Genomic DNA, 15,079 nt, shown 5'->3' with positions numbered 1-15,079 from the left:
GATGGGAAAGCCCCACTCTTATCTTGTCATGAGGTCAAAATAGTAAAAACCAAAGCATTTCATTACACATAAAAACATTGATACACCACCCAAGAAAGTCATGACTCGTGACACAAGCTTGTCCAAAAAAAATTTGGAAAAAGATAATAAAAACTCAGATTATACATTAGTAATAATGTTTCATACAGAAGAACATTATCTCAATCTTTTTTCTCTCCTGTTGTAGCACACACAGACATCTCCCATGGCTATGCCTCTGATCATGTAGAACACTAATTCACTGCAAAGAAATGGATCAAACTTCAGGGAACATTGTACACGATATGATGATTGGACAAAAATACAAGAAATAAGAGAGAATGGAAGCACGGGGAAGATCAACCGATGCCTCGTGAGCACACTCCAAGTGAAAACGGTTTTCTATTTGGCGGGTAGGGGGAGTAAAAGGTAAAGAGGCGACGTACCAGTACAACTACAGACCCTGATCGATGAGGTAGTCGCCCAGCCTCTCAACGATCATATTGCACTGTCCAGGAGTCATAGGTTCATCGTATATTCCAATGATCAGAGCCTGGTTTGTTTTCTTGATTGTGATACCACCAGGTCCCTGAATCGCCACACAGAGCCACTCTTTAAAAATAGCGGAGGCACAAACTAGGTCTACTCTCGGCATTTATATACAAGTGATAAAGGAGGAAAACGAAAATGAAAACAAATCCAGACGGGAAGATAACCATTCATGCCATCATTTGATTCGAGGTCATAACACAATCTACATTGCCAAGCCAAAGCCATTCTACACATCACGCCATTGTTTTCAATATCTTCTCGTGTAGGTAAAAGATAATTATTATCATGTGTTGTATCATAGGATGATGGAATGCATGGAAATTAAGAACTCCAAAGTCAGATTGCATGTACTTAAGTCTACCTGTGTTGTTAAAAAAAAAAACTCAAAACTACTGTTTAGTCATTACCTTCTTCCCCCGAATAACGGCCCCTGGTTCTCCTTGGATCACCATGTACTTCGTTCCCCCGATATATAATCCAGTTGGAGCCAGGGTTCCAGGTTCAGCAAAGTCGGTCATAACGCCTGTTATCTCTTCCGGCTTAAACTGCAACACCAGCCAAAAGCAGAATCAGTCAGGCAACCACTACTCACCACTGATATGGAAACACCAATTACATCAAAAAAATTTAGGCATTGGCCCTCAATTTAGGTATACTTATTTCATGCCAATTATTCACTTTTAACTGTCCTCCTTCAATGCTCAGAAAATGGGCTTAATTTAATGTTTTCCAAATACAGATTAGTGCAATCTACCATGCTTTTAAACACACAAAAAAGTGCATGCAAGGGGTAACCCCAGCCATCCCAAGATGGCTAAAGTCACGAGTTCAAATCTCAACCTTCTTGTTTTGAGCCGGTCAGTGGAGAACCTAGACTGGTTTACCTCCTTAATGACTAAGGTTAAGGACTTGTAACCACAAGGTCATGAGTTTAAATCCCAGCCTTCTTGTTTTGAGCAGGTCCCTGGACAACCTAGGCTGGTTTACCTAGGCTGGTTTACCTCCTTGTTACTTTGCTGACTAGGGTCAAGGTTTACCCAGTGCACACCCGTTGGGTAGTGGCAGCGGTTTCCCAAAAGAGAGGTGCAGGCAAGGAATAAAAGGGACCAAAAAAAGTAAAAAAAAAATAAAAAAATTGCAGCAGTGAACTTCAACTACTCAATGTGCTTTAGAAATTTGTTTTCAATCTTTGCACTTTGGGTTGGGGCTGTCTTATAGATCAAAGTAAGTAATACAATTAGCTAGCCACCATTGAAATTAGCATGATATCACAATCCTTGATCATTAACTACTCAGCAGAAATTTTCTCAAGTCTAGTCTAGTCTAGGCTAAAATAAATAGAGAGACAGGAAATTAAACCCTGAAACTTAAAAAATGTTTCACATCAATTAAGCTTTTCTTTAATTTCCCCATTCCCCAACAAACAACCATCAATGGCAGGCAGTCTGTCACGGAACAACACAACCCATCATCCATACACCACAAGGCCCCCTTCCCACTTCTACCAAACATAAAATGGGAGGAGAAAAGAAAAACAAAAAGTCCAGTATTAAATTAGAAAGCACAAAATCGCCGTGAGGTCACATCTGTTACCATTCCAAATGAATCCTATACTTAGGCATGATGCCACATCGGTTACCATTCTAAATAGGTGATCATATGATCAAATTCGATACTCGAACATGATGTCACATCTGTTATCATTCTAAATGAGGATTACATGATCAAATCAAATGGTGGGGCATTAATTCTTTGAGTTGAAAAAGATCGAGAAAGTATAGAACAGAGTAAAAAATCATATTTCAGAAAAAAAAAAAAAAAGAAAGCACAAAATCGGAGCTGGAAATGAGGATAGGAGTGAGTTACCTGAGGGAAATTGGCGGATTGGGCCCAAACGGTGCCGTCTTGGCCGATGATGGCGGCGGAGGTGAGGTGGTTGCCCTCGATTTCGCAGAGCAAGTGGTCGTCGACGTAGGTTTGCCACGACATGGTTCCGATCTCTCCGCCTTCCTGTCTTTCTTCTTCTTCTTCTTCTTCTTCTTCTTCTTGTTGACTGGGATTTTTGTTGTTGGTTTGAACGGGCTTTAGCAGGGGGACTACGGCGTTAAATATAACGGGGTTTCTAGAAGTTGCGTTGAAAGTAAGCTGTGTTTGTTCGGCAATTATAACGTCACATTGGAATTCTGTACAAACATCGGGACGGGATAGATTCTTCTTCTGCCATCCTGGATTGTCGTCACTTTTGTGGCGGGTCCCACCATGGCATGGCAGGGGCATATTCGGCATAATATTTTGATGGATAGAATAATATGCATTATCGCGTATTCTCGTGCGTTGCCAAATGCCAATGTCGTCGTGATCCATTCTTCACCGCTTAACATGCCCAATTCAACGATACGATGCCTACAAAAGAATTTTTTTTTTTATACGGAGTAATACTTTGTTTTCATAATAATATTTACAAAAGAGACAGATGGATACATCAAGTTCGGCCTAAAAAGAATGTCTACGTGGAGGGGTGAAAGGAACCAATAAATAAGACTCAAGTGATTGCTAGCTACTCAAGTTTAAGCTCGAATGGGGCACAAAGGATCTCTAGGGTCCGTTTTCAGGGCCCGGATCCTATCGAAGAGTTAATCGGGCTGAGATCTAATCTCAAAGGGGCGCCCTATTATTAGGGTTGGTTGGGTGAATTAATATAAATAAAGTAGTCATTGTCTTGGTTAGGACATCACTTATTCACTTGTACCATTTTGTAATACACAAACAATTATCTAAAAAATCTCAAGCCAAATTTTTTCCATAATTCTTTATCATTTATATTGTCTTGTGTTTATTTAGAGCAAATGGACTATTGTGGCATTGTCTCATTCAATCACATTCTTATAATTTGGTCACATTACATTCAATTCTTGACTTTCATTGGCTTACCGCATTTAGTTCTCTTAAAATTTTGTCATTTCATCATTTAATAAATAAAGTTAACATGTAATTTTTTTCATTGGTCTTTTAAGTCATTACGCCGGCTTAGCCTCTAGGGCCAATACCCTTAGTTTAATTAGGATGTCCATTAGTATATCAATAGTACGTTATATCATGATTCATGAACTATGGTCTACTATGCGTATTGTGGACCATGTTCATATTATGTACTCACGGGTTAACATATTATGTGTACATTCAATTAATATATTATGTATATGTTGCAGTTAAGTATTATGTAAACAGTACATTTGGTTTATTTACATGTATATAATCTATTAACTAAATGTACACAATTAACAGCAAATACATAATCTGGACCAAGGTTTACAATACTATACACATGGTAGACATTGATCCACATACAATATAATTTGCGTTACCATATATAATTTTCGAGAAACTTTTTTAGTTCAAATGTAATTTGGATTTAGAATGCAAACTTGATGAACATGGCATGCTAACTAGATCAGTATAACGTTTGAAACTTCTTAGTATAATGTCCAACAACTTGCATTAATTTTAAATTATTTAAGTTATATTTTGTCCAACAACTTGCATTAATTTTAAATTATTTAAGTTATATAAAATATAATGAACAAATTTAGTTAACATGCATTGAAAGGGGTGATTGAGTAAGTAAATTATGATTCATGTACTCAAAAATAACGCGTTTGATTCTTGTTAATACCCTCTCAATCAAGCTTTTCGCACAGAATCTTCCTAGTCCATCCAATTGCCTCTCATGTGTGGTTTGTGACTATTTCACATGGGCAGGGTTTTAAAAAATTCAATTAACATGAACTTCAATTAAACAGTGAGAACAATGCATACATGTTGCCTCGAAATGGGTGACCAAGCAAGTAGATCATGATTATCTTACAAAAAAATTACGGGTTTGATTCTTGTCAATACTTTCTCGATTTCGTACATGATCTTTCTAATATAATTTACTTCTCTTGTTGGTTTGTAAATTATTACACAAAAAATTATAATTTATCTAATAAAGTAGTTACAAATTTTCCTAATCAAACCCCAAAAAAAAAAATATATATATATATATATATATATATATATATATATATATATATATATATATATATAACGTAAATGACATAATTTGTGCCCCATATATGTTGTCGTTGGTTAATGCAATTATACAAGTAAATGGTACAACCTAATTATCATAACCGACCAATTTTATTTTTATTATTATAACGTACAAAACCGGCCAAATTAATGTATCAAACATTTTCATCAATTGATTTGATAAGATATATTATCGTTTTACATTTAAAATAAATATCCGAATGATCCGTAAATTCTACTCCGTATTGTATTAATCGTATTGCTATGATTTGGACCAATTGTTTAGAATTTGATTTTTTTTTTTTAATGAAAAAGTTAAAGCTAGACATGGTAATTGAGACATGAGCTCACGAAAATAACATATGGCCTTAACTGGTTTAATTTATTCAACTTAATACTAGGTTTTTAAATGTTATCTTATCATTTTATAAATATTATGAATTAAATATTTTTTCCATTTTGTTGCATTTAATTGTAGATTTTTATTAAAAAATCTATAAAAAAATTTTTTTTAATCATATTAATATGTATAACTGGTTTAAATAAGTAATCGTGTCTTGTGAACTTAAAACCTATTAATTAATCGTGTTTATTGTGTCAACTCATTTAAATGGTTTTGAAATCATATTCGTGATCATGTATGTTTACCTTGTGGTCTAATGGCACCCGGTTGCTTTCCCATATGGAAGGGGATGGAAGTGGTGGCGATATTGACTCTTTGTGCTTTAGTAGTTTGAAAAAGTAGTTATGAACATATACTGCATTGTAATAGAGTCAGTAGTTCTATTAAAAAAAAAACTAAAGTATTAATTTTTAAGCTTATAGTGTTCGTGTGTCATAATCGTGTTAATGAACTTGTTACACAAATTGTTAAGTTTTCTTGAACTTTTGCTCGGGCGCTCCACTGCCCCACCTCTAATTCCTTGCGAATCGGGTAAATAACATGATAAAATTTTCACTTATAAGTCATCCAACTTCAAACCGTATCAATAGTGTGAAAGCCAAGTAGCCAACACTATTAAAAAAATTATATTATCGATAGGAATCAAAACCTATTATTGTCACCCCAATTGGTACTTATCTCATACTAGCTTTTACATTATTGCGTTATGTCGATTAAAAAAAAATGTGTCAATAAAATTTCAACTTTTGTGGGTTAAAAATAAAACAGTGTAGCTTGGTAAAAAATCTTTGTTTTGGATCCCTCATATATCAATCCCTTGTATGAATCATAAATAAAAAAATACATTTTTAATATACTAAAAGTACATTATTGTGTACTTTTAGTATATTAAAAATGTATATCACATTTGTACAAAAAAAAAATGTATATCACATTCATGGTTCACACAGTAATTTGCTCTTGGACATGGATTGGGCCAATAAAACCAATATTTGAAGTATGGGTTGGGCCTTAGTGCCACTTACGGGCTTGCTATGCGGCCTCAAAACTCTTTTAATAATAATAATAATAATAATTACGGATTACTATTATTTTTTTTTTATGGGAGGAGTAACAAAGTAATAAAATAACCGAATAAAGGTTAAATTGACCACTAAACGAAACCTGAAAATAGAATTAGACCACTGTATTAAAAAAAGATTGCACTCACATCCTTCAACTAGCCAAATGTATGCGATTTCACTTGCTAGCCGATAAACTCTCATCCCTGCCAGTTGTCCAGTGATGTGGAGGCTGAGTCTGCAATTTGTTTTGCATTTTCTTTCCTCTCTCTTCCTAATAGAGTGTCTTCTCATTGAAATTTCTATAACACCCATTTTTCACTATCATCTCTATATTCCTCTAGATTCAAGTAATTAGTTCTTCCAAATCCCTATAACATCTTATGTCATGTTCCACGATCATCTCCATCATTGATTATATTCCTTGAAATCCTTCTGCGGATCAACCAACGTCTCCACCATTGCAACACTCTCGGGCAACTCCATCTTCTTCGCCTATCATGATATCTTATTCCACAACAAGCTTCTCCGGTCATAGCTTTGGATCTTCTTGTGCGCAATCCTCGGAAAATTGTTAGCTCGCAACCTCACTCCGGTATAACCTTGCCACCTTGGAAAGAGGTTTTTTCTGTCAGAATTGAACGCTCTCCTCTAATCTGTTCAACTCTGACAATTTAGAACCATCATCATCATCATCATCATCATATATATACACTATCTTCCTCTTTAGTGGATTACCCCGCAATACATCGTTGACGACCTATTGCCAGTGTTGATTCATCACGTTCAGTGCAGCTCCGCTCAAGGAATTGGCGACAATTGTGATGTTCTTCAACTAATGATATAACAAATTCAACAAAGAAATGCTTCTAATGCTTTGTTCCTTATATCACAGCGTGAACCGCATGACGTCGTCATAGTAAATCCCGATAGCTTGGTTGGATCAGAGAATGAGTAATAGAGGCTGTGAAACCTGGTTGACTCGGTGGTGTGGTAGTAAGATTGCAGAGAGAAGAGAAGAGAAGTGGTAGAAGGTGGTGGTTGAGGTGAAATTTCATATCTGATAAACTGTTTTAGAAATTTCAATGACAAAGACACGATGTTAGGAAGAAAGAGGAAAGAAAAGGAAAAGAATTGCCAACTCAACCTCCACGTTACAAGACAATTGGAATGGAAGGGAGCTTACCGACTAGCAGGTGAAATTGCATACATTTAGTTTGTGTGAATGGTGTAACTGCATTCTTTTTTAGTATAATGACCTAATTGCACTTTCATGTTTCGTTCAGTGGTTAATTTGACTTTTATTCCTAAAAAAACATATGATCAAATATGTCTATCTAATTTTAAAAATTTGTAATTGGACATTAAACAATTTAAAATATACAATTAAATCGAAAGTGAAATGTATGTTGTGATTGTTCCGGCTAACATGGTGGTTAAAACAATTTAAAATTTACTTTAAATTGATTTTAATAATTTTAAACAAAATAAAATTAAATAAAAAATTAAAAAGAAAACCCCACCACTTCCTTTGCCTTTTTTATCCGGTCGAAAGCAAAGTCAAAGGAGGAGTGGGTTTTCTAAAAATATTTTTTCAATTAATTTTGTATTTATTAACCACCACATTAGAACTAAATCGACATGTCACTTTCGATTTAATTGAATGATTTTACTTTGTTCAAAGATCTAATTGTAATTTTTTGAATTTGATAACTCAACTATAATTTTTAATATAATTTAATAACATATTTGACCTTTATTCCTAAAATAGTCTATGATTCATGAATCTCACTTAATAAATTTTTATTTAGATCAACGAAAAAGATAATTCTTTTCTAGTCCGAAGTCAAACTTCTCGATAATAACCGTTGTTCTCAAACTTGACTTTAAATGCATTTTTAATTGTTATTATTGGAGTTTAGAAATTGGTCAACTTATACTTTAAGATATATTAATTGTATTGTTTTCGTCCCATCTGTATATATAATCCAAGTAACAAAATTTTCTATGGACTTCTCACGGATCATATTTTTTCATAAGTATTATACTTTATTTTATAAGTATTATAACTTTTCGCATAAGTAACTTTTCAACCTAGCTAATATTAAATTTAAATTTTAAAATATTACATTTCTTTTATCAAAAGTATCACATTTTTGTTCATAAATATTATACTTTCTCTCATAAGTAACAACCAACCAATTTATCTTTGATTAAGGATTAATATTACATTTTTCTAATAAATAACTATTCAACCACTAAATATTACAATATTATACTTTTCTTTATAAGTAATATACAATTCTTTCATAATTAGTATTACTTTTTTCAATATAAGTATTAAATTTTTATATTGACTCGAGCCTTCTCACAAATCATGAGAAGCTCTCACAGGAAACTCACCAATATAAGTAACATTATTAACTCAAAACTATTTACAATATAAAATTTAAATTAATTAAATTAGTGATAGTAAATAAAAATTATATATTTTAAAATTTAAATTATATAAGGTATTGTACACAAAAGGTTAAATTTAAATTTCATAATAAAATATTTTATGTAATTTTCAAATAAGAAAACTTCCTTTAAAATAATGAGCAATAATTCACATGTAAAAAAAACTTTTGACTTTTTCTTTTTAAGCTATAATCAATTAGATAGGTATGCGACATTGCATCAGTTATGAAAACTCCCTACTCAGAAAAACTTCCCCATCTATCATTTTCCTTGGGTATGCAATAGGGGTTAGCTTAGTTATGGCGGTTTGATTTGGTGAAAAAAATAATTAAATAATGAATTGACTTTAAATTGTATAGAAACTGAATTATTTAAAATATTAATTTAATTATTTGATTGTTGAAAAATAAGTCAATGAAAATAATTAGTATAAATTAAAGACTCAAATGTTTCTATATAATGAGCTTGTTTGGTTAACAATTGATCCATCAATTTTTGACGGATTTGACCATCTTTAGCGGTTTGATTTAAAGAAGTCATTTTGTAATCGGTGATTTGACTTCAAATTGTTTATTTTAGAAATGTTGCATTTCTCCTTAGTATTTTCGGCAAATGCCTAAGACGCCCTTAATTCTTTAATTAAAAAAAAGTCATTGTTTAAAGAGAAGCCTCAGGGTTCTTTAATAATTAAGCCACTTTTACGTTTTAACTAAGATAATCAATGTGACTGCTTAGGTAGTAGCCAATGCGCTAAACAGAGTTAAACATAATAAACATAGACACAAAGCATTTGATAACCCGATTCATAATTATAACCATTCCTATATTTGGGGAACCAACATGCCAATGACAATTTATTTCGTGGACCATGGTCCAATATACATGCTGCGTTTGGTTATTGGCGGATCCGTCGTTTTCAGTGTTTTGGTCCAATATACATGTTGCGTTTGGTCAAAATGCTAAAAACAATGTTTGGTTAATGGCAATTTAGAGCAGCAGATATGCTCCAAACCGCCAAGTTGCAACACGCTACAAATAGCAACGTGTTACATTGGCGTTTTGGAGAAATTCCCAAAACTCCCTCTACATTTAAAAAAGAGCAAATTGCCATTTTGGTACACTGACTATAGGGGTCCTGTTAATTGCAATCCACGACTTTTAAAACTGTTAATTGCATACCATGACTATTCAATTTTTATCAATTTTAGTCACTCCGGCCAAATTGCCGGCCAAATTTCGCCGGAGGTTAAAATAATAGGGCTATTTTAGTCCTTTCACATTTTGGTCTTCTTCTCCGGCTAAGCACCTTCTTCTCCGGCAGATTTACATAGCCGCCGGCGGTGATTTTTCCTCCATGTTCCGGCAGGGCCCCTTCCTCATCGTCCAACACCGAATTGGTGAAATCGTCGTTGAACTGGTAGCTAGGCGTGGCCACGTCCTCCAGTTCCCCCGGCGTTTCCTGGTGGTTTCTGTTGATTCCTCTACACAGCAACTCCATGAATTCATGGCGTTTGCTCCCACGCGCCGCCCTACAACCGTCATCGCCGCCGGGGGATTCATCCGTGGAGAAACCGCGCGCCTCTGTTGGTGACGGCGGCGAGAATTCCAGCGTCAGCGCGTGGGGGTGCGAGGGGACTTTCACAGAAACCGGCATGGCTAAGCAGAGGATATGTAAAAGCTCTGGCATTTAACACAGCCGTAATAGAAAGTGGAGATCAATTGCCCGCAGGCCTTACAGGGCGCCGAGATTTTCAATGACGAGAGGTCTAGCGCGTGTGGATCAACCGGGTGGTGCACGGTTTTAGGCATGCCGAAACACACTTGGTGAAGAAAGAAGGGGAATTTCCGGCACATGTAACAGGGTTTCGCCGGAAAAATGGGGGTTTTGCAGCCGTGGCAAACTGGGTTTTCTTCCGGCGGCGGATTGCCCAGCACCAAGAGATGGGTGTGGCTGAAATGTTGCCACAATCGTCCCTCGCTCTCATCTTCCATTGGAAATCTCACATTTGTGAGCTATCTCCTATGGGTTTTCCCTCTTTTGAGTCGTCTTTAAGCGGATGTAACGAGGGGTCGTCTTAAGCTCTGTACAAAAATTCATGGATGCTTAGTCCACCGGAGAAGGAGGAAAAGTTGGTTCGCCGGAAAAGAATGGAAAAATGTGAAATGACTAAAATGCCCCCATTATTTTTAACTTCCGGCGATATTTGGCCGGCAATTTGGGCGGAGTGACCAAAATTGATAAAAATTAAATAGTCATGGTATGCAATTAACAGTTTTGAAAGTCGTGGACTGCAATTAAAAATACCCCTATAGTCAGTGGACCAAAATGGCAATTTGCTCTTTAAAAAAAAAATAAACTAAGGGGCATGCTCCAATTAAGGAGCCTGTCTCAATGCTCCATTCCCCACTTATCCCATCGATGTGGGATAAGTGGGGGTTTAGGGGAGCCGATGTGCGCGGCTCCCCTTTTCTTTTTAATTTTTTTTTTAATTTAAAAACATTATTATTATTATTAAATTATTTTTTGAGAATATTATTATTAAATTATTAAATATATGTTTTCAAAAAAAATATATGTATACCCTTTTGGTCATTTTACATGTTAACCGCTAATCTAAACAGCTAATTTTATCAAACATTTTTTTACAAACCGCTAATACATTCCGCTATTTGATAACCGTTAACACAATCCGTTAATGATGACCGCTTACTGCTGATAACCAAACAAGCCCACACAATTTGATTTCATAAAGTACAAAATTCGTTTTTATAATGGCATAATGCACAAAATTATATAGTTGAGAAACATAAACACTTAACATAATACACAGAATTCATGTTCATAATGCACAAAATTCATATTCATTATATCGTGTTTATGTGTATATTATGAACATGAATTATATACATTATGAAGTCAAATTATGTATATTAGACGAGGGTCCACGATATAATGATGGCATGCCGATGAAATACCAAATCCACTATCATGCTTTAATTATATATATACAGATGGTGAGAACCAATTATACCCTGCTTAACCTCGATCGCTTGAGCCACAAAGACCAACTCTTAAGACGAGCATATCCATCTCAGAGCAACTTTGTTTCTTCAAATTTCACTCATAGCATTATTCTTCTTTGCTCATGGTGTTATACTAAGGATGTCAATCTTAGCTCCGAACTGATGGGTTAAATGAAAATTAAATAAAATTAATAACACTTAGGCTCTCCCCGTCTCTTTTGATCTTAAAAAAAAATGATGAGTAGGGATGCTAATCTTACCCCGATACTTATGAGCCAGCTCGATAAGATCTAAAAATTTAAGTATTAGTATATTTTATTTAATTTCATTTTAATTTTAACAAATATATTAGAGTAATAAATTTATTACAAAATAAATTATTTTTGTGAAAATAAATAATGAAAAATAAAAACTTATTATAATTATTATATTATAAGTGTAAATATATTAATTATTTTTAGGTGAAATTTGGAGATTGAGGTTTGAATTGATTAAATGATGTATAAGTTTATATTTATTAGTGTAAATGTGATAGTTTATACTTTACAAATTCACAATTGAAAATTTAAAATAATAATTTAAAATGTCAAAAATTTTAGCCAAGCTCGACAATTTGAAATTTTAAGGTAAATAGAGTATTAAAAAAAATCTATAAACCCAAAAATAAGCTCGACAATCAGATAGGATTGACCCGAAATCAACCCCGTTGAAGCGACTGACATCCTATTAGGAGATTGAAACGGTGTCGTATGAAAAAGATCAGTTAACTCTGTTTGCATGAGGTGTATGATTCCTGACTCCTGAGAGCTGGGAAGTTTGTTATGGATTGTTGTCTTTTACTATGTTTGTTATTTAGGGTTGTACGCAAGGATCGGAGATCATTCCAACACCATATCATCAATGAAATGTAATGAAATTGGCGAGAATACAATCAACTCGATCGCGTTGGAGATTACAGAGAAGAAACAGAGACGAAGAACACTCAAATTAGATCAGGAGAATTGAAGATGAGCGGAGGAGATAGCAATTCTCAGATGAAGATCGTCAAAGGAGACTTTGGCTATGTGCTTGAGGATGTTCCTCACCTCACCGATTACATCCCTGATCTTCCTGTATTACTCTCTCTCTCTCATTCAATTTCATTTCATGTTTTTTACAATATTTGAATGCTGGTTATGATTTTGATTCATATGCTCCCTATATCCTCCATTTTTGGCGAATACAACTGCCTCTGGCTTTCTGCAATTATATCTGCTGCCGATAGGGAGATCAGAGACTTTGATTTAGTCTGATCTGCATACGCTTATGATTTTGATTTATGTGCTGATCGATATATACATCCAAAACTGTTATATTGTTGTTTGAGCTATCCTTCTTATGATTATTACTATAATGTATTTGGATTTACTTGGGTTGATGCAGACTTATCCGAACCCATTGCGCTCTAATCCTGCATATTCCGTTGTCAAGTAAGTTACTCATCTTCTTGTTGTTCCAGCCTCCAGGCCGGCCTTGACATTTTGTTGCTTGTCGTGATTTCAGGCAGTACTTTGTAAACATGGAAGATACAGTTCCCCAAAAGGTCATTTCTGCTCCTCAACTTCATCTGTATTGTTATTCATATCTTCTTCTTCCCCCGTTTGGATGACAATGGATCAGGATGGGTCGGGGATAGCTACCTCTACCACCGGACCCATCTTTACAATTTCTCCATCCAAAGTGCAGATTCACTTTGGATGGACTTTCTCAAAATGCACTCTTTTGTCCTATAGATACTCAATTACTATCTTATTAATTTGTTTTAAAAAAACCAATATGGGGGAATAATATTAAATTATGTACGCAACAAATAATAAAATTCACTAGTTATATTAACAAATAATAAAACAAAATAAATATTCAGATATAATAATTGAATTATTAATCTTATTTTTTAAACAAACATATTTAATTTAGAATTAAAAATAATAAAAAAGTTAACAAAAATTATTAAAAACTTATAGAATCAACTACATACTTGTACTTATTTTACTATTTTATTTGGAAAAAAAATATTTAAATTAGCCATCGAACTACAAGTAAATGTGCAATTGGGCCATCCAACTAAAAAAAAATGTAATTAGGTCCCTGAACTGTCTCAGATTATGTACTTCAACTAAGTATGACATGTTTATCAAGTCATTGTTGATATGGCAATCATTCTATTAAAAAATATTTTTAAAAAAATTCTTCATCTCTAGGATGGAGATGAAAAGCTTCTTCATATTGAAATTATTATTTCTATTGACAATGGAGTACTTACGGACCTTAATGTTCCTCTTTATAGGTTGTTGTTCACATTGGCAGTCCAAGAGGGGTGCATTTTAGGCGTGCTGGTCCTTGTCAAAAGGTAATAAGTTTCATGATTATGAAACCTTCATCCATCAAGAACAATTATGGATAATCTTGGCCTTGAATTGCTTCAATTCTGTTCAGGTGTATTATAGATCAGATGATGTGCATGCATGCATTGTAACATGTGGGGGTTTATGCCCTGGCCTAAATACTGTCATCAGGGAAATTGTTCACAGCCTTGATTACATGTATGGTGTGAAGAAGATCCTTGGAATTGAGGTAATTAAGTTATTTCTATATCTTTCCTCTCAGCTGCTTATCTCCTCCGTTCTCATGTGAAGTCTTGAATTAAGATGACATTTGGTAGACAGAAAATTTTAATTTTGTTTGAGAATTTAAAATATGAAAAAATTATTTTTATGTTTGGTGCAATATTGACTTAAGAAAGCTAGGGCCAATGGAAATTTGATTCTAGGATATCATGGAAAGTAAATCTCACTTAGTTAGGGGTGGTATGATCTTATTATTATTATTATTATTATTATTATTATTAGGAATTTACCAAATTTATTCAATTACGTATTTATCATTTTTTTGTGTCAAGTTAAAAGTTTTTTGTAAATTTAAATATAAGAAATTTGTCTCTGATAAAAACACTATTCATCGAAAAAATTTGTCTCTCTCGACATTTTTTTACATACACATTGTTTTGCATTGAATTTTGATTAGAATTTTTTGACATATAATTTATTAATTTACAAGTGATTTATTAATTTCTCAATCATTCGTTATGTTTTTTTTTTCTTTTTAATGCTTCTATACAAATAATATATTAGAGATTTATAAAAATTTAATATGAAAACTTAAACGAACTAACCAACCATTTTAATTAACTTTCTATAATTTAATTAGTATGTTTTGAAGGCAAGTTAATTAATACTCCTTATAAAGTTATTTTCATCAAATACATTCATTAAATTATTTTCGCAGATATTTAATTGATGACAAAGTGCCAAAACGTTCTCTAAATGAATGTATAAATACACAATTCCATGACGATTTGCTCATGCTCATTATTTTGTTGGTCCCTAAAAATTGTTCTTCCCCCCCCCCCCCCCCCCCCCCCCCCCCCCCCCCCCCCCCCCCCCCCCCCCCC

The 15,079-nt window shown here is 33.9% G+C and overlaps 2 protein-coding genes across 2 annotated transcripts in view; one reads left to right on the top strand and one right to left on the bottom strand.

Annotated features, from left to right (window-relative positions):
* Positions 1-40: 40 nt before the first annotated feature.
* LOC116006993 (profilin-2) lies at positions 41-2,862 on the bottom strand. Its single transcript, XM_031247545.1, has 4 exons — positions 2,437-2,862; positions 978-1,115; positions 465-607; positions 41-280 (listed from the first exon to the last, which is right to left on the bottom strand). Exons 1-3 carry the CDS (start codon positions 2,854-2,856, stop codon positions 473-475), a joined length of 693 nt encoding a protein of 230 aa, XP_031103405.1. The 5' UTR covers positions 2,857-2,862; the 3' UTR covers positions 41-280; positions 465-472.
* Positions 2,863-12,525: 9,663 nt separating this feature from the next.
* The window catches only part of LOC116007072 (ATP-dependent 6-phosphofructokinase 3-like), a 7,733-nt gene continuing 5,179 nt past the window's right edge, over positions 12,526-15,079 (top strand). Inside the window, exons 1-5 of the mRNA XM_031247657.1 lie at positions 12,526-12,701; positions 13,012-13,058; positions 13,132-13,171; positions 13,916-13,978; positions 14,065-14,202. Of these exons, the coding sequence (XP_031103517.1) occupies positions 12,597-12,701; positions 13,012-13,058; positions 13,132-13,171; positions 13,916-13,978; positions 14,065-14,202 (393 nt within the window). The 5' untranslated portion in view covers positions 12,526-12,596. The remainder of the gene's footprint in view (positions 12,702-13,011; positions 13,059-13,131; positions 13,172-13,915; positions 13,979-14,064; positions 14,203-15,079) is intronic.

This window comes from Ipomoea triloba, chromosome 15 (genome assembly GCF_003576645.1).
Source record: "Ipomoea triloba cultivar NCNSP0323 chromosome 15, ASM357664v1".
Taxonomy (NCBI): domain Eukaryota; kingdom Viridiplantae; phylum Streptophyta; class Magnoliopsida; order Solanales; family Convolvulaceae; genus Ipomoea; species Ipomoea triloba.
The sequence above is the reverse complement of the archived record's forward strand: the minus strand, read 5'-3'. Positions and strand labels throughout refer to the sequence as shown.